Source organism: Anas platyrhynchos, chromosome 34 (genome assembly GCF_047663525.1).
Source record: "Anas platyrhynchos isolate ZD024472 breed Pekin duck chromosome 34, IASCAAS_PekinDuck_T2T, whole genome shotgun sequence".
NCBI classification, from domain to species: Eukaryota; Metazoa; Chordata; class Aves; order Anseriformes; family Anatidae; genus Anas; species Anas platyrhynchos.
The window spans coordinates 769,477-787,507 of NC_092622.1; the positions used below are offsets into that span (position 1 = coordinate 769,477).

The 18,031-nt window shown below is 61.5% G+C and overlaps 1 protein-coding gene and 1 long non-coding RNA gene across 3 annotated transcripts; one reads left to right on the forward strand and one right to left on the reverse strand.

Moving 5' to 3' along the window:
- The first annotated feature begins 966 nt into the window (after nucleotides 1-966).
- Nucleotides 967-15,305, forward strand: SLC11A2 (solute carrier family 11 member 2). Of its 2 annotated transcripts, XM_072031900.1 has the most exons (17): nucleotides 967-1,121; nucleotides 3,702-3,782; nucleotides 4,699-4,829; nucleotides 5,241-5,366; nucleotides 5,669-5,788; nucleotides 6,749-6,855; nucleotides 7,553-7,623; nucleotides 7,704-7,771; nucleotides 7,866-8,021; nucleotides 8,387-8,545; nucleotides 8,777-8,863; nucleotides 9,305-9,424; nucleotides 9,643-9,792; nucleotides 10,076-10,149; nucleotides 10,280-10,433; nucleotides 10,865-10,918; nucleotides 14,579-15,305. In XM_072031900.1, the coding sequence occupies exons 2-17, from the start codon at nucleotides 3,746-3,748 to the stop codon at nucleotides 14,654-14,656; spliced, it is 1,692 nt and encodes a 563-aa protein (XP_071888001.1). In that variant the 5' UTR covers nucleotides 967-1,121; nucleotides 3,702-3,745; the 3' UTR covers nucleotides 14,657-15,305. The 2 variants fall into 2 exon arrangements, with proteins under 2 accessions (XP_071888001.1, XP_071888002.1); XM_072031901.1 differs by lacking the exons at nucleotides 967-1,121; nucleotides 3,702-3,782 and adding an exon at nucleotides 3,848-4,179.
- On the reverse strand, nucleotides 11,358-17,766 carry LOC140000886 (uncharacterized). Its single transcript, XR_011806105.1, has 3 exons — nucleotides 17,261-17,766; nucleotides 15,712-15,870; nucleotides 11,358-15,592 (listed from the first exon to the last, which is right to left on the reverse strand). It is a non-coding gene; the product is annotated as an uncharacterized lncRNA (long non-coding RNA).
- Nucleotides 17,767-18,031: the final 265 nt, after the last annotated feature.

Consider the following 18,031-nt stretch of genomic DNA (forward strand, 5'->3'; position numbering starts at 1 on the left):
CCGATAACGCCGCCCGGGAGCACACAAGGCCACCGGCAGAGGCCCCGCATCAAAGCTGGCGGCCGCCCGGGGGGCGTTCGGCCGGCGATAGCGCGGGCATGGCCGGGGCTGCTGGGCCCACAGCCCCCCGGGGGACTCTGCCCGTGGGGTGCAGCAGGGCGGGGACGCCTCTTATAGCCGGCGGCCGCGCGCCCGGTAGCAGCAGCGGCGTCGAGCCTCGCGCCATGCCCCACCGGCACCGCCTGGAGCCCGGCCCTGCCGCCTGCGAGCTGGGTGAGTGCCCCGCGGCTGGGCCACACGGGTTTTTTCTCCAGTTCGGGTGTTTTTGGGGATATTGTTCGGGCAGAGGTTGGACTCGATGGTCTTGAGGTCTCTTCCGACCTAGACGATTCTGTGATTCTGTGGATGGCATTTTTGGTGCCTCTGCAGCACAACCCGTCAGAGCCTTTGGGAGAACTGGGCGACTTTCCAGCCGGAGTGCTGGAAACGCGGCGTTTCTCTGCTGAAAAACAGCCAGAAAAAAACAACAGGACCCAAAACTGGGCTTTTTTTTTATTTATTAAAAAAAAAAAAAAAAAAAAAGTTAAGAAAAGAGCATTGTCTGATGGCTCCGGGTGACTTGCAGCCGCCGCATGGGGCGGGCTCAGCCTCGGGACCGGGCCGGGCCGGTGCCACCGGGACCGGGACCCGCTGGTGTCACTGTGACCGGGACGGGCTGCGGACACCGGAGCCGAAGGGAGCCGAAAGGAGCCGAAGGGAGCCGAAAGGAGCCGAAGGGAGCCGAGCGCTCCCGAGCCGAGCGGCGCCGAACAGAGCCGAGCGGCTCCGAGGGCTCCGAGCGCAGCCGAAGGGAGCCGAACGGCTTCGGTGTTTCCGAGCCGAGCGTAGTCGAAGGGAGCCGAGCGCTCCCGAGGTCTCTGAGCCGAGCGCTGCCGAACGCAGCCGAACGGCTCCGAGCGCTGCCGAGCCGAGCGGTCCCGAAGGGAGCCGAGAGTTCCCGAACGGCTCCGAGCGCTGCCGAACGGAGCCGAGCGGCCCCGAGCGCGGCCGGCCCGCTGTGGGGGCCGCGGCCGGGCATGAGGCGGCGGCGGCGGCGGGGGCGGCCGGGGGCGGCCGAGGCGGTGAGAGGAGGGACCGGGCCCGGGGGAACCCCTGGAGGCCCGGGGGGGGGCTGGGGAGGGGTTTGGGGGGGTTGGGGAGGGGTTTGGGGGGGCTGGGGAGGGGCGTGGGGGGCCCCCCCCTCAGGGTGCCAATGGGGGGGGGATCCCTGAGGGGAGCGCTGGGGAGGGGGGGGCCGGTGGGGGCCCTGAGGGGGCCCTGAGGGGGCCTTGGGGTGCTGGGGCTGGGCTGGGGGGGGTCTGGGGGTGCTGGGGGGGGCTGGGGTGCAGAGCTGGGGGTCCCTGTGGTGCTGGGGGGGGGCTGGGGGGTCCCTGGGATCCCCCAGAGCAGGTGAGGGACGGGGTCAGGCCGGGGGGGGGGCTGATGCCCCCAGACCCAATTTGCTGCCCCCCTACCCCCCAATCCCTGAGCCCCCAGCACCCCCACCCAGGGACCCCCGCGACCCCCCAGCCCCGGGGGGGCTCCCCCTGGGTGTGAGCAGGGCGGGGGCCCCGGCACCGCCTCGGGACGGGGGCTGGAGCCCAGCACCAGGCCGGGGGGGGCCGGAGCTGATGGGGGTGACCCCACTGGGTGCTGGGGACGACCCCAGTGGGTGTCGGGGTGACCCCATGGGGTGCTGGGGGTGACCCCGGCGCCGCAGGGGCCGCGTTCCCGTTGTCCTCCCGGCCCCTCGTCTCTTCGTTTCGTCCTGAACCGACCCTGCCTTCCTTCGGCCTCGTTTTTGGAGGGCGTTTCCGAGCCCTGAGCCTCGCCACCACCTTGGGGCTGCCACTTTTCGGTGGGCTGGGGGCGGCTCGGTGCCCTCCTGGCCTTGGCCACGGCCTCTCCCGGTGCAATTAGCAGGGAGGAGCTCGACTCATTAACCCGGCAGGCAGCCGGGCGACCTGGTGGCGCGGCCGAGGGTTGAGCAATGCCGAACCTGCGGGTGAGAGCTCTCACCGGGGCGTGCAGGGCATCCCGCAGAACCAAAGCAGGCAATGCCATAGGGTTTTGCCCAAAAACCCTGGTTTTTGGCCCTAGCTGGTGCTGCCGTGGCACTGGGTGGGCACAGAAGGTGGTCAGGGGCTGGGGCAGGAGGGTGAGGGGTTGGTTTCCAGTCCCCTCTGCTGTTGTGGTGATGCTCTTAGGGCTGTAGCATCCGTAGGGAATGAGGCCGGGTGCTCTGCACCATTGCACGAAGGGCTGGCCCCATGGGGGTGCTCCGGGAGAGTTAACGGTGCCCGAGGAAAGCTGCAACATCAAAGCTCGACAGCAAATGCCACAACCTCGGCGGCAGGAACTGCTCCCAGCGTGGGACTGGGGCTGAGCGATAACCGTGCTGAGCGTGCAGCCCTCGTGACAGAGCACGGCCCTGCCTGCGGGGAGAACGGCCCCAAAGGGGGGCGAGTTCCATCCGCAAAAGGACGGGCATCAAAAGCCCGGGCAGCAGAAGCAGCAGCTTTGCCTTTGGAGCAGAGCAACAGCGCGATATCCTCGGCTCCTTGCCCCGTTTCCAAGCGGGTTTCCTCCTGGGAAGGCGGCCGCCGTGCCTGGGGGTGAATCCGGAGTGAATCCGGAGCCAGACGGTGCCGGTGAGACCTGCAGGGACCAGGGTTAGGAGCGAGACCGAGCCCCAGCCCCCCACATCACTTCCAAACCAAGGAGCTCGCGGCAGAGATAGCGGCGCCTGTTTGGCCCCCGCCTGCGCGGGGCCGCGTTTGGCAGGGAGATATCGGGGTCAGGCAGCGCCGTGCCCAGCCTTCGCCCTCCTCCTCCTCACCAGTGCCCGTGCAGGGAGCATTTGTGGGGCCGGCAGCCGAGGCAAGAGCTGCTCCTCCACGGGGAACCGGGGAAAAGACGGCTCGGTGCCGAAGGCTGATCTGAGGAGCCCTCAGGGCAGCGCTTTCAACGTGAGCCTAGAAGGAAGGAAATCGTGGAAGCGTGCGCGGGAGGAAGGCTCCGTGGCTCCCCCGGGCAGGAGGGGTCTCGCTGCCCTCCCCGGGTTATTTTTGTGGTCAGGCTCGCTTGCTAATCGTCTTTGTAGCCGGGGGTTTGGTGCTGCTGGGGGGAGCAGCAAGTGAATCTTCACAAACCTAAAATGGGTTGGAATCACTTAAAATGAATTGTTCTTGAATGTTGTCCTTTGATGTCTCCGTATTATGAGGAAATCCCCCGTTAATGCACGGGGTCGTTGGTGGAGATGAGAGGCGCTGGTGGTGCGTCGAGGTGTCCGTGGGGCTCCGCGGTTGACTTTTGGGGCCAGCTTCGTGCGTCCTGCCCCAGCTCCTGGCACCTTTCTGCCCGGATCAATGGTGCAAGGGCCGCGTCCTGCTCCCAGGACAGCCCGGGATGCCTGTGAGGGCACGGTGTGGATCCCACACCCCTGCCCGGAGGGAAGGAATGCGGTTTTTGTGCACCCTGAGGGAATTCCCCTCTAGTTTCCGTAGCTGGGGTTTCACAAGAGGCGTGCAGAGCTGCCAGGTGCTCCGCTCCCTCCTCGAGCTCCCGGGGGAGGTAACCCTGTCCCTGCCGGCCGCTCTCCCGGGGGATTTCGTTCTCCTCCTCAGCACCTGCAGTAACCAAACCCTCTCCTCTCCTTGCAGCCAACAGGACCCATCTAGACCCGGGGCACCAGGAGGGCTCAGCCATGGGGACCTCCGACACGGACCTGAGGACGCCAGACGGTAAGCACACCCCGTGCGTCTCCAATCACCCCCTGCTTCACAAAAAAAACCCAAAAAAACGAAAAAAAAAACCACCGAGAGGTCAGCGTGTGCCCGTTTCTGCCCCCATTTCTGCCCCACCGGAGCTCCTGGGGCTCGCCCAGCCTTGCTCAACGCGGGCAGCCCCGGCACCGTCGGCTCTCCCCACGCTTGGCTGGCTCCAGAGGCATTATGCAAACGTGCCGCGAGGTCTTTGGGAGGCCGGGAGGAGGCCGGGAGGAAGGAGGAGCTGCCGGGCTGCAGTTTGCTCTGATGATGCAATAGGAAAGTTGGTAAAAGAGCGGCCGGTGGCGGCCGGCCCCTTCCAAGGGCTGCGAGCTGGGGAGCAGGAGCAGGATGCCGCGCACGGAGAGCAGCAGTGAGTACGGCCCCGCTGTGCTGCTGGGCGGGGGGGGGGTTGGCTGATGGCAGGGGGTCTTCACGGGTTGTTACGTGTCTGAAGGGCAGGAATTTGCAGTTTCTTTGCCAAGGTGACCCCGCACACCCCGCTCACAAGTAGAAACTGGCCCAAAAACTCTCCTGCCAGGGCAGCTTGGGGCGAGGTTCTCCATGGAAGCAGCGGCGGCTCCGCTCCTTGAGGTTTCCTTGCTCCTTGCTCTTGGCTCTGGCTCCCCGATGATTCCGGTCACGCGCTGGGGCTGCCCTGGTGTTGAGCAGTGCCCCCAAACAGCTGCGTGGCGAGGGATTTAAAAAAAAATACGTGGGAGGGGGGCGCAAAGAGGCAGGTTTGGAGCCCGCTGCTCTTTTTGTTGATTGTCTTCACAAAGAGCCCGCCCCGCGCCAGGACACGCAGGGTTTGCTTTGCGGAGCCTCTGCCAAGTTTCCCTGGGAGGTTTTTCACTCTCTCCTTCCTTTCCTCCTCTGTTCCTCCCCCCAGAGGATGGCTCCATGGACGGCATCAGCACCATCTCTGGCAGCAGGAACCCGCTGCAGCCCGCGGACACCTCCTCGGAGGAGCCCTTCACCACCTACTTCGACAGCAAGATCCCCATCCCCGAGGATGAGACGGTGGGTGCCTCCCCAGCGGGAAACGGGGTGGAAAAAGGCCTGCAGGCGTTGGGTGCAGGCGTTGGGTACGTTGGGAGCGTGCCCCAGGGGGGTCTCCAAGCTCGCCCTGGGGTTAATGATTCATCCCAGGTGATTTGGCTCAGGAGCTGCCAACGAGCAGAGAAATCCCTGGGTTACAAGCCCGAGGGAGGGGAGGTTGGCTCTTTGTTCCCTTATCAGGGAAAGGGAGCACACAAAAATGGGGCTTTGTCCCCCTCTTGGAGCACGGGGGTGACATTTCAGCTTCATCTCCCTGCTGGGTTCTGCCTGGGGTGATGAACATCCAAACTTTTGGCCCGTCGGTTGCTCTGGGGCACGCCACATCCCTGTGGCAGAGCTGGGCACCGATGTCCCCGTCCTTCCCCGTCACAGCACTCGTGCTTCAGCTTCCGCAAGCTCTGGGCTTTCACCGGGCCGGGCTTTCTGATGAGTATCGCCTACCTGGACCCGGGCAACATCGAGTCGGACTTGCAGTCTGGGGCCGTCGCAGGATTTAAGGTCAGCAGGGAAACCGGGGAGGGAAGCGCTGGAAACGGTGCCCCTGGTTGGTTTGGGGCAGGGGTGCTGGGCTGAAAGCAGCCTGGGGGGTGTGGGGAAGGGGGAAACGAGGCACCCACATGCCCTCTGCAGCATTTGGATCCTTCCCGTGCCAGCTCCAAGCCCGAAAAAAAAGCCTCCAAATGCTCATAATGTATATATATATATTTTTTAAATAAAACCATTCTGATTCAGCAGGCGGGTGTGGGATGCAGGGACCCCGCTGCGCCCAGGCACCCACTGCTGCCCTCCTCTCCCCCCAGCTGCTGTGGGTGCTGCTGATGGCGACGGTGATGGGGCTGCTCCTGCAGCGGCTGGCCGCGCGCCTCGGCGTGGTGACGGGGCTGCACCTCGCCGAGGTCTGCCACCGCCAGTACCAAAAGGTGGGTGCTCCACTGCCCGGGGGCTCTTCCACCTCCCCCTGCCACCATTCACGGTGCCAAATCCTCCGTGGGAGAAGGTCTTTGGGTTGCTAAAATACGTTTTCAGTCTCGTCTCTTTATTGTTCGGGGAGCTGGGGGATTAAGTGGATTTCTTCTGCATGGTTGGAAGGAGGCAGGTTTAGAGAGAGGCTTTCAGCGCAGCCCGAGAGCTGCCCTGGTGAAGGAGAGCCTGGGTGGGTGGCTCAGGGACACTTGAGGTCCCGTCGGTGTTTTCCCCGTTTGCAGGAGGAGGGAGGTGTGGTGAGTGTCCTGGCACTTGGCAGTGAATCGCAGACAGAGCCTGAAAAAAAAAAAAAAAAACACCCTGATTTCATTGGCTCTGTCTGGATCCTCCCTCCCGAAGTCCTGGAGGCAAGCTGAGATCCGTGTCGGTTAGATAAGCACAAGGCATCACGAGGAGAGAGATGGCATTTGTAGCAGCAGACCCTTTTCTCGTGGCACATCCCCCTGCTGCAGGAGCCGGCGGGGCCGTGCGTCGCCCTCCGCTGCGGCTGGGGAAGTCGGCGGCGTCCCCAAACCCTCGAGACTGCGGCGTGACCGTGCGAGAGGGCCCCCGGCTCCTCGGCAGGCAGAGCCGGCTGGTTTCACTCTCGCAACGCGCCGTATCTGTTAGGACGAGTAATTGGGGTTATATAAGTGACCCGGGAGCCTCCCCTGGGGATTGCCACAGGTAACCTGCATTTCTGCCCCACACCAGCCCCGAGTGCCGCTTGGCAGCGTGTTTCCCGCACCTTCATTCGGTGTGGAAGAAGCAAAGCTGGGAAAAAGCAACAGGTCCCGAGTGGGCAGGCCCCATAATCACACATTCCTCGTGGAAATGACAGGGAGAAGCGAGCTGCTCCCTCTCGTTGTGGATGCTGCTCCCTCTCGTTGTGGATGCTGACGTTTCTGCCCCCCCAGGTTCCTCGGATCATCCTGTGGCTCATGGTGGAGCTCGCCATCATCGGCTCCGACATGCAAGAAGTCATCGGCTCGGCGATCGCCATCAACCTGCTGTCCATGGGGAAGTGAGTCGGGTTTGTCGTCACGGGGACGCAGGAAATGAGTGCCCCCCCTCTAGGATTAAGAAAGGGACATCGTGCGTGCCAAATGTGCTCGGTTATTTCCTATAAAGCTCCCGAAATAAGCTGTTTGGGGAGGGTGATTCACCCACGCTGTGCTGGCTCTCTGTCCCAGATGACTCAGCCGCTGGTGCCCGATTTATTCGGGCTCGAAGGAGAGCTGTGGGTGGCTGCCTTTTATTTGAGCTGTAATTGATACATGCCAAAAACTGGGCTGCAGCCTCCCTGGCAAATTTTGTATTCCCAGTAAAGGACCGCCAGGAAGATGGCCCTTTCTGGCCACAAAGGTGGGAAGTCAAAACAGAAAAGGAAGCTCCCTTTTTGTACCAGCTTGCTGCTGAAGTCTCGCTCGCTCCTGTCCTTGCTGCGGACGTGCAGTTTGCTCGCTAGATTTGGGGAAAAAAATCTTATCAGAGCTATGCTGAGCTCTTAGCTGCTTATTTGCTGCTTTGTGCAGAAAATAAACCTCTGGGGTCTTGTCCCATGTAGGCAAACTTCTCATCAGACTGCAAACAAACCCCTTCACAACGTGGTTCCTTCCCCAAACAGATGACCTAAGTTAGAAGAGATTTTTGACCCCGAAGTGCTGGTGGGGGAGGTGGGGGGGGGTTCATCAGCTGACGCCTGCTCTCACCGCCTGCAGGATCCCGCTGTGGGGCGGCGTGCTCATCACCATCGCTGACACCTTTGTGTTCCTCTTCCTGGACAAATACGGTAATTCCTCCGGCGGAATCCTGGAAGGGAAATCGGCTTCGGCCCTCCCGAGCACGCTGACGGCCTCTTTCTCTTTGCAGGTTTGCGAAAACTGGAGGCGTTCTTTGGCTTTCTGATCACCATCATGGCTCTGACGTTTGGATACGAGGTACTTGAGTGTTTTCAGACGGGCGGGCCGAGGTCCAAGCTGCTGCGTGCTGCACCTCGCGCTAAAAATCCCCCTTCCTTGTGTTTGTGCCCAGTACATCACGGTAAAACCCAACCAGGAGCAGCTGCTGAAGGGGCTCTTCATCCCCTACTGCCAGAACTGTGGCACGCCGCAGCTGGAGCAAGCCGTGGGCATCGTGGGCGCCGTCATCATGCCCCACAACATGTACCTGCACTCTGCCTTGGTCAAGGTGAGCAGCTGCTCTGCGCCGTGCAGAGAGGGGAACGCCGTGTGCGGTGCTGAGCGGTCACAGCCACGGAGCTCTGCGGGTCAGCACGTGGGGACGCAGAAACCTCAGGCTGGTTGGGTCCCGGGACGTCGGATGTGTCCGGTTCTGAGCTAGCACAGCCACGCTGACAAGGCTGTCAGCATTTTAGTTGCCGACTCATTGCTCGTTCTGCACATTTTGTAGTTTTGCTTCCCTTCAGCATGTTCTCCATACTTTCGGTGACCTGTGTCCCACTGCCGGGCCCGCAGAATGTACTCAGAGTTAGCAGCAGTGGAGGATCCAGTTCCCATTTCTCAGACTTGCTGTTGTCACCATCTCCCTTTCAGTCCCGCCAAGTGAACCGTGCAAACAAGAAGGAAGTCCGAGAGGCTAACAAGTATTTCTTCATCGAGTCCTGCATAGCCCTCTTTGTCTCCTTCATCATCAACATCTTTGTGGTGACCGTCTTCGCCGAGGCTTTCTTTGACAAGACGAACGCGGATGTGGTGAGTGGGGCTGGGGCACGGCTGTGATTCCTGGGCCGATGCCGAGCCGTGGGGCTGCTGCAGGGGGTTCTGAGCCTTCTCAGTGCCCCCGTGTCAAGCAGAGCCCGCTTATTCTGCGTGTTGCTGGGGGGGGGAAGATGACAGGTGCTGAAGCTGCCCGTGTAAACCAGCCCAAGGGGCCCCGGCGCTCCTGCAGAGCCGGTCGAGCCGCCTGCCCTTGTCTCCTTGCAGCACGAGGTCTGCGCCAACTCCAGCAGCCCCCACTCCTCCCTCTTCCCCAACAACAACGAGACGCTGGCGGTGGACATCTACAAAGGGGTGAGGAGCTGCGGGGCGGGACAACCTTGGCTGTTAAGAGCTGCCCCTCCTGGGTAAACAGAGACGGGAGGTTGCTGAAAGCAGAGCTGGAAGAGGGCTCAGGAGGTCCTTGAGCCTCGCCCTTTGCCCAAGCACAATTATCAATCCCTTTGCTAATTGTGCTGCATCTAACCTGACCCCAGAGACACCCCCGCTCTGCCTCTTGCCCTCTTTTATTAGCTTGGCCATGACAGAGTTTTCCCTTAAATCCATCCTGAATCCCCGTTCTTACAATGGGAGCCCGCGGGGCGTTGCCTAACTTGCAGCAGATGTGGGGAGAGCTTTTCCTTCTCCAAATGGATCACTGCTTCTCCTCCAACTCCATGCCCATGATGGGAAGCGCTGGCCACGGGGGATTTACTTGGGACTGAGCAGATGGGAACCTGCAAATCTCTGTTCCAGGGCGCTGTTCTGGGCTGTTACTTTGGCCCCGCTGCTCTCTACATCTGGGCAATCGGGATCCTTGCTGCAGGCCAGAGCTCAACAATGACCGGGACGTACTCCGGCCAGTTTGTCATGGAGGTAATGAGCACTCTAACAGCTGCCTCTGTCCCTGCTCTCCCTCTTCGTGAACCTTTAGAGCTAATTTTGGTCATTTCCCTTCACTGAGCACACGGAAGCTCTGTGAAACTCCCTTACGCGCCTTTCAAACCAGTCAGCTTTTCATCCTGCCCTCACTCCCCACACACACTTGATGTCTCCTTGCTCTTCTCACCCACAGCTGCTCTTTTTCTCTGCAGGGCTTCCTGAATCTGCGCTGGTCCCGCTTCGCCCGGGTGCTGCTGACCCGCTCCATCGCCATCACCCCCACCCTCTTCGTGGCCATCTTTCAGGATGTCCAGCACCTGACGGGCATGAACGACTTCTTAAACATCCTCATGAGCCTCCAGGTGAGGGACGGGGCTCAGAACAGCGCGTGGAGCCCTGAACACCTCGGGCTCTGGTGCTAAGCCGAGCAGAGAAGTTGGCGTTGATTGATTCTGGTCTGCGGTGGGAGGTGAAGACGTTCCGCCAGGGTTTCAGATTGCTTCCTTTTTCCAGCCAGGGGAAGTCCCTTTGACTCGCTTTACAATAGCCGTGGGGAAATGCTGTCAGCTGTGAGCGGTGTTTGTCCGCGCCGAGATAACCCAAACCATTTCCACTCTTTCTTCTGCCTTTTGTTGCATGTTCCAGCTTCCTTTCGCTTTGATCCCGGTCCTGACGTTCACCAGCCTGTCCAGTGTCATGAATGACTTCGCCAACGGACTGTAAGTACAGAGAGGACGGGGAAGGCGCGGCGCTTTCTCAGGCACGCCTTTCTGACCTCACCTCCCGACCCTCCGGATGCAAGCGTGGCCCCTCCGTTTCACCCCCCCTGTGCCCTGATTTTGCTGGCAGGTTCTGGAAGATTGGCGGCGGTGCGATGATCCTTCTCATCTGCAGCATCAACATGTACTTCGTGGTGGACTATGTCAGGTCTCTGGACCACCTGGGTTTGTACATCGGGGCGGCACTTCTCAGCGTGGTCTACCTGTCCTTCGTCGCCTATTTGGTAAGTCTGGGAGGTCCCTGGAGGGGGGACACTCAGCGGACTCATTTTTTCACTGTTGTGTTAATATTGTCACGTTTGGCAGGCATTAAACTCTGCCAGGGAGTCAGAGCAGATGGGGAAATGGAGGCTTTTGTGGCCAGATTATGGGAACCCTCTGTGCTGCACCTGCACAGCCTCTCCCTGGCCCTTTCAGCTGTTCCTGGAGCAATTCTCTTGGCTGCTTCCCAAAGGGAGCATTTACCAGCTACAGCAGGTGCAAAGTTAGGGGAGAACTTGTAATAATGCCAGAGGTGCAAAATGCCATCGGTGCCTTGTTTGTTTTGCTTCTGAACTCCGCTTCTGCTATTCCAACGGGCTGTTTCTTTAGCTGTTATCCCAACGGGCTGCACACCCCGGGTCTCCCTGATCCCCGGCGCCTCCTTCTCTTGCAGACCTGGCTGTGCCTGATCGCTCTGGGCGTCTCCTTCCTGGCCTGCGGGAAAACGGTAAGCGTCACCCGGACCCTGCTGACGGAGGAGTCCCCGTCGCACGCCGCCAAGTAGCCGCGGCGCCCTCCGCAGCGAGTAGCCATCAGAGCCAGTGCGTTTCTATGGTTTACCGTGTGAACAGATCCAAGTGTATGTGCGGTTTGCACAGGGATTTACTGGTGCAGTTCTCTGCTTGTCGCGTGGGAAATCAGATGTACATACTGGGAAATGCGTTGCTGCTAAAAATACTAAGAAGTCAGTTGTTTTCTTTGCTGAACGCCTCCAATCACGGCCGTAAGAGCGGCACTGAGCACGACAGGACCCGCACGCGGGCTGCCTGCTTGCAGACACTAACACGTAGCAGAGGGCAGGGTGCAGTGCTGCTGCTGTGACTCCTCGTTGTGGCTCAGCCCTGCCTCAGCCCCTTGTTTTTGCATTACAGCCAGCAGGCTCTCTCCTCTCCTTGCATTTTAATCCAAGTAGCAGAAATTCTGAAGCACAGCGAGAAGCCAGCCCCGGGTAATTGCTGGGTCTCAGCTGCAGAATCAAAGGAGCAATAAGCTAGGAAATTCCAAGTGCGCCCTTCGGGCCACGTCGGAAGGATGCTCCTGCAGTGACACTACGTTCAGGGTCTACCTCTGCAGTCAGCTCACGGCTCTGCATCGTGAGCTGACTGCATTTGATGTTTCGCTTGAAAATACTGAGGGGAAACATCTCCAATTCGCCGTGAGGCTGAATGCCACCTGCAGCTCCCGTGTGGGTGGGAGCTGGGATGCCAGAGCAGCGTCCCCTGGTGTAAGGACAGGAAGCCTCGGCGTTAGCATGATCACGTTGGTTTTTGAACTCGCCTGGCACGTGATTTTGGTGGTCAGCAAAGGAAAAAAAAAAAAGAGTTTTAATCTGTCTGGTTATTTATGGTTTTGTGAATTAATTTCCTATGGCTGTGATTCATGGAAACACTCCAGTTCTCAAAAGTCCCTGCCGTGTGGCTCACAGGGTCACATTGCAGGGCGTGCCATCAGCCTGCGGCGCGGTCATCGCTGTAACACAACCTCAGGGCCTGATGTGCAAATCCTGTCTTAAGCTCACTCCGTGACCTCCCTCGCTGCCCTTCTCTGTCAGCACGGAACGCGTCCCCTTATCCTCTGGGGAGAACCAACCCTTCACCTGGGAGGCAGCCTCAGTCTGACGGTGCCGAGAGCAGCACCCTCGGCTCCCCGAGGAGACAAGGCAGGCTGAGGCAGATGAGTTGTGAGGATTTTCTCCTGAGGCAGATGAGTGGTGAGGTTACATCCTGCTTGGCCTCAGTTAGGTGTCCTGTGTCTGATCTGATCATGAAAACCGTGCTGGAACTGGAAGGCAGGGCTTACTGGTGAGGTTTCTCCCCTTATCTGGGAGATGTAGCGCTGTCAGGGCACAGCTCCACGAAGATCTTTAGGTACAGAGCTGCTCTCGTGGATCTGAAGGACCCAGCACGAGTGGTTTGGTGTCAGCAAAGAGCCTGCGTCCACAGACGCTTGCACTGAACAGAGCTGCTGGCAGCTCTGCCTGCCCTCCCCGGCCCCCCGCAGGGCTCAGCTCTCACAAAACGTGGGCTCAGGCCGGGCTCCGGGCCCTCCTCGGGGCTCTCGGCACCTTCCTGGGTGCTCCCTGCTCGCAGGGCGGCGATGGCTCTCGGAGGGGCCTCGCTGGGACACGCTCTGCAGGCAGCCGAGCCCTGGTTTTGCTCCTGGTTCTCCTACACGGAGCTCTCCTGCAGAAGGTGACGGGCGCGTTGGGGACACGCCGCAGGTCCCAGAATTGGTTGCAGCGGCAGAGCTGGCACGGGAGGCAGGCGCAGGGCAGGGCAGGGAGCAGAGGGTGCACGGAGCGCAGGGGAGATGCTGGGGACGTGTTAGAAGCAGGTGACACGATGCCAAAAGCCACCGCAGGGTGCTGCGGCTCCATTTTAGCTTGGACAGGGCCGTTTACACCGTTCCTACCCTTTACAAAGCCAGCTGAGCTTTACTTGCTCCCCTCTCAAACCTCACGGGCATTAGAAAACAAAAAGTGCATGGGAACAGCTGGAATTAACGCCCCTACCGCAGCTCCCACGGGTTCTGTGCCTAAACCCCCTGTCCTAGGGTGCGAACAAAAAGCCAGAGCCTGAACCCGTCTGTGAGCGGGGGGGGTTCTGCTTTCCGCGGCCGATGACTCGTGTAATTGTGCTGTTTGGATCATCTCTGATTTCGTCTGTTTGGGATTTTGGGGTTGTAACAGCAGAGGGGATTTTCCTGGCTGCTCTGCTGACGTTGTAACGTGCCGACCGGAGCTCGGAGCAGGAGTCTCTGCATCACGCTGTCCCTCGTGGCTCCTGCTCCTCGTGACCCTGATTTTTCCCCGTATCTGCCTTTGACCCAGTTTGTACAAACTAACGTTTTCGATTAAAAAGACAGATACTTTTTCCACTTGGCTCCTCGGCTCTTTTTTGTGGGGTTGGTCGGAGGCGCGAGCTGCGCGTGGCTCTAACAGAAGAAGGGTTTGTGCCTGCGGGATGGGACAGGCTCGTGTAACGACCGAGCTAATTGCCCCTTTGGGGTCTAAAACCCTCCTGCAGACAGAGGCCGAAGCTGCCACCTGCCCGTGCCCCCTCCTCCTGCCTCAGGCCAGCGCCAGCTCCTGCTTTGGCGTCCGCATTTGCTCCGACCTGGGGCCACCCAACCCTCCACGGCCTCCCCATCCCCTCTGAGGGAGCTGGGCGCTGCTCCTGGCTCTCGGGGAGCTTTGTTTGGGTTTTGTTTTTTGTTTTTGAAGAGGAAGGATTGCTCTGTAAGCCTGCTCCGCTACCCTAGCCAATGCCGTTTAGGTTTTGTGTCTGTCTGGTAAGACGCTCGTGGTAAGTCCCGCCGAGCCTGCCGGTCTGATTGGCTGCAGCCAAATCTCCTGAGCCAAATCTGATTGAATCGAGCACAAAAATGAAGTCTCCCAAGCGGCGTGGGGGGCGCCCGGCCACGTGGATAGAGCCCAACGCGCTCGTTGGTGCCGGCAGTGGGGTGAAGCAGTGCCTGGGGGGCTGCTCCCCCCGAACCCCGCTGCCGTCACACAACCCTACCCAGACTGTGATCGCATCGTGCTAATTGAGGCTTATCTACACCCAAAACTCAATTAATTTCCCTCCTTGTTTGAATTAAAGCTGCCGAGGGGATGCTCTGCAGACAAAACTGGCACTTGCGGAGCATCGCTGCGTGTAGCCCTGCCCCGGGGCTGGAGCGGTTTAATAAACAGCAGCGGCTGTTTGTGGCACATCGAGCTCTGCCTTCCTCTGCTTTAACCCCTAATTAGCAGATAATTAGCGATCCCATGTCTTAAGCAATGGTCAGCGCAGTGGCAGAAGGCACCGCGGCCCCTTCCCAAGCTGCGCGTGGCCTCGGTGATTCCAGTGACGCTCCCTGCAGATTAATTAAGCAATTGCAATTAACTAGCGCCATTAACAGCTCAGCCAATCTCCAAGAGCCCTAATCTTTCATTTTTTACAAGAGCCCTAATATTTTATTTTCTCCTGTTTTGCAAAAAACTCGCTCTGACGATGCAGTACGTGAGAAATTTGGGGAAAAAAAGAGAAACCCCCCACCCAAAGCTCCGATTCCTGCAGCCGCCGCGGTTCCCAGCCCTGACCCGTTTCTCCTTTGCCTCTTCCAGCAGCAGCTGGGCTTCGCCATGCGCCCCGAGCTTTTCCTCCTCAACAACGTCGACTCGGACTCGGTCACGGCTCGATGACGCCGGCAGCGCAGCCGTTAACGGAGACCTCAGGACCTCAGGAACCCCCCCGGCAGCCGGGCTTGGCGCAGGACCGGGCAGGATGGGGGCCGGGGAGCGGAGCCCAGGCTTTGCCCCCGGGGAGCTCTGCGGGGTCGAGCGCTGGGCCGGCGGCTCCAAGCACCCGGGAAGCTCCAGCTGAAGACATCGCCGCCGTTGGGGTTGGTGCTGTGCTTTTAGGTACCTCCGAAATTTTTATATTTAACAAAAAAAAAAGCCCGGGAAGGGCTGCTCCTGCCCAGCACGGCTCCTGCGGGTGCTGAGCGCTCCCTGCTCCGGGCTGGGCCAGGCAGAGCTGCGGCTTTGCAGGCGGGATGTGCTCCCTCGCAGAGCCCTCTCCCAAAGCTGCCCCCGTTTTGGCACCTGCTCGCTGGTTTTGTGCCATTTCACAAAATTTTGGGTGCTGCCGGGACCCTCCCGCGGCCCAGAATCGATCCTCAGGCAAAGTTTAAATCAACACCATGATTTTTCCTTCTGTTTCGGTTGATTGTTTGCGATGACGCTGTTGGGCCCCAGACGGCTGCAGTTTCACTTGTCACATCTCCGCTTTCCTTTAATGAAATCCCTGTTTTAATGAAATCTCTGTTCTAATTAAATCTCTCACCAATTACGCCTTTTCGTTTGCATTCAGTGCTCTGCGCTGACAGGGCCGGGTGTTCCCCGGGCATCTCTCAGCCCCCGTTGAACCTTTCCAGGTTCCACCCCCCTGTCCCCAGGAGGAGTCAGGGCACCGCCGCGGTTTTGAGGCACAAATTGTATTTTTTGGCTGTCCCAGAGGTAAGCGGGCGCGTTGTGCCCTGGGTGCTGGGATGTTCCACAAATTGGCCTTTTCCTCGTTAACCCCTAACGAGCGGCCGTGCGGGGGCTCCACGGGGGCTCAATTCTCCACGAATTCACCTTGAAAAGAAACGAAGCTGAATTAAATCAACAGCACCCCCCGGGGGGGGCCCTTCCAGATTTGAGGTGGTGGCTGGAGATGCCGCCCCCCGCTCGAGGCCGTTAATTTAATTAATTACCCGCGCTTCGTTAGCGGGCCGGGAGCTCTCCCTGTGTCCCTCGTTTGCCTTCGTGGTGCCATTAACAATTACCATTAGCAATTAACGGAGCTGCGGCCGAGGGACCCCTCATCGTGCCCCCCCCCGGGCCAGCCCGGCCGTGTCCAGGAGCAGCGACCCCTGCGGATGTTAATTAGCGAGCGGTGGGTAATTAACGCCGGTGGGAGCAGGGTTGGGCCCGGTAAGGCCGGGGGGGGTCTGGGGGGGCTCCGTGGTCGCAGGGGGGGGCTCTGGGTGCGAGGGAGATGGGCGGGGGGGGGGCAAAAATAAATGAATGGGAAACGGGGAGCGAGCAGCAGCCCCCCCCCGCCCCAAGCCCCGCCCCCCGCGCGTAGCCCCGCCCACCCCAGGGGAAGCCGTGAATGGGCGTGGGCGTGGCCTCCCCGCGAGCCCCGCCCCCTCCGGGAATTGTTTTCGCGGCAAAGCCCCGCCCCCCGCCCTGGCCCCGCCCCCCTCTCCCCAGCCCCGCCCCTCACCCAAGCCCCGCCCCCCTGGCGCAAAGCCCCGCCCCTCGCCCCGCCGTCCAATGGGCGCGCCGCGGCCGTTTCAAGGCCCCCCCCGACCCCCCCCCCCGGAGCGCGCGCCGCCGCCGGTGCCACAATAACAAAGCGGCGCGCGCCGCGCCCCTCCCCCCCCCCCCCCTTTCCTCCCCCCCTCCCCCATACCCCCCCCCCACTGCCCCCCCCCTCCGGGGCCGGACCGGGCCGAGCGGCGCGGGGGGGGCCTGGAAACCGCCCCCCCCCCCCGGTACCGGACCCGCGGCGCGGAGCGGCCCCGAGGGGCGCGCAGGTAACGGGGGGGGGGGGAGGGGGGGGCACGGGGGGGGGGCGGGGCCGGGAGCGCGGGGTCGCCCGGGGGGGGCCTCCCGGGATGGAGGGGGTGGGGGGGGTCAGGCCCGGGGAGGCGGATCCGGTGCCCCCCCCCCCCCCCCGAGGTCGCTGCGGCCCCCCCAGGCCCTGCCCCCCCCCCCCCAGCCCCGGATAACCCCAAGCGCCCCCCGCGTGCCCCCCCCACGACCCAAACAGCTCCCACCCCCCCCCGTTAACCCCTCCGCGACCCCAAAACGCCCCCCCCGACCCCAAAAAGCATCCTCCCAACCCCAATAACGCCCCCAATCCCCCCCGGTACCCCCCTACCCCGAAATTACCCCCCCCAAACACCCTTCTTACCCCCAGTAACCCCCCAAATACCCCCCAGGTACCCCCAGCCATGCCCCTACCCCTCAATAACCCCCCTATCACCCCCCACCCCCCCCCTTGTACCCCCCCATAACCCCCCAAATCCTCCCCTGCCCCTAAATACCCCCCCTTGTACCCCCCCAACCCCTTTCTCACCCCCAATAACCCCCCTAACACCCCCCCACTCCCCTAACACCCCCCAAACACCCCCCGGTACCCCCAACCACCCCCGTACCCCCCAATAGCCCCCCTAACACCCCCCCACCCCCCAAATACCCCCCAAATCGTGCCCCCCCCTTCCCCAGGCAAAGTTCGGGCCCCCTCCCGCCCACCCTGGCAGGGCAGCGACAGCTCCCACGGGGTCCCGGGGACACTGGGGGGGGGGACAGCCTTGGGGGGGGACGGGGACACCCCGGGGCGGGGGGGGGGCACCCGGGGGGGCCGTCGGAGCGGCGCGGAGGTGGCCGTGGCCCGGTTCAAGTAATCCAGGATAGGCGCTGAGCGCCCGGCCTGTCCTGGGTCACTTGGCCTGGGAGGCGGCCGCAGGCAGCTGAGGGGGGGGGACATCGGGGGGGGGGGGCGGGGGGGGAACCGGGGGGGGGGCACCCTCGGTGCTGGGACCCCAACCCCGCGGGGGTCGCTGCTGCTGGCCCCACAACGGCCTGGCCACATTGGGGGGGCTGGGGGGGGTCTCCTCCATCACCATGTTCCCCCCCCCAAAGCCAGGAGATGGGGATGTTGCCCCCCCCCATGGGATGTGGGGTGCTCCCCCCTAAATCGGGGGGTACTGCTGCTGGGGGGGTCCTGTGCCAGCTGTGGATGGCCACAAGCCACTCCCCCCCCCCCCCCCCAAAAAAAAATAAACCCCCATCCCCTGGGTTCTGGTTGTGCTGGGCCCCCCGTGCTATTTTTTTTTTTGGGGGGGGGGGGGCATTGATTTTGGCGTTTTTTGGAGAAATTGGAATTAAAAGAGGAGGAGAAAGGAGCCAGGCTCTGTGCTGGGGGGCGGGGGGGGTGGAAATTGGAGTGGGGGGGGCACACGGGACCAAAAAGGGGGGGGAATGGGATGGGACAGGGGGGAGGGGACAAGAAGGGGGCACAGC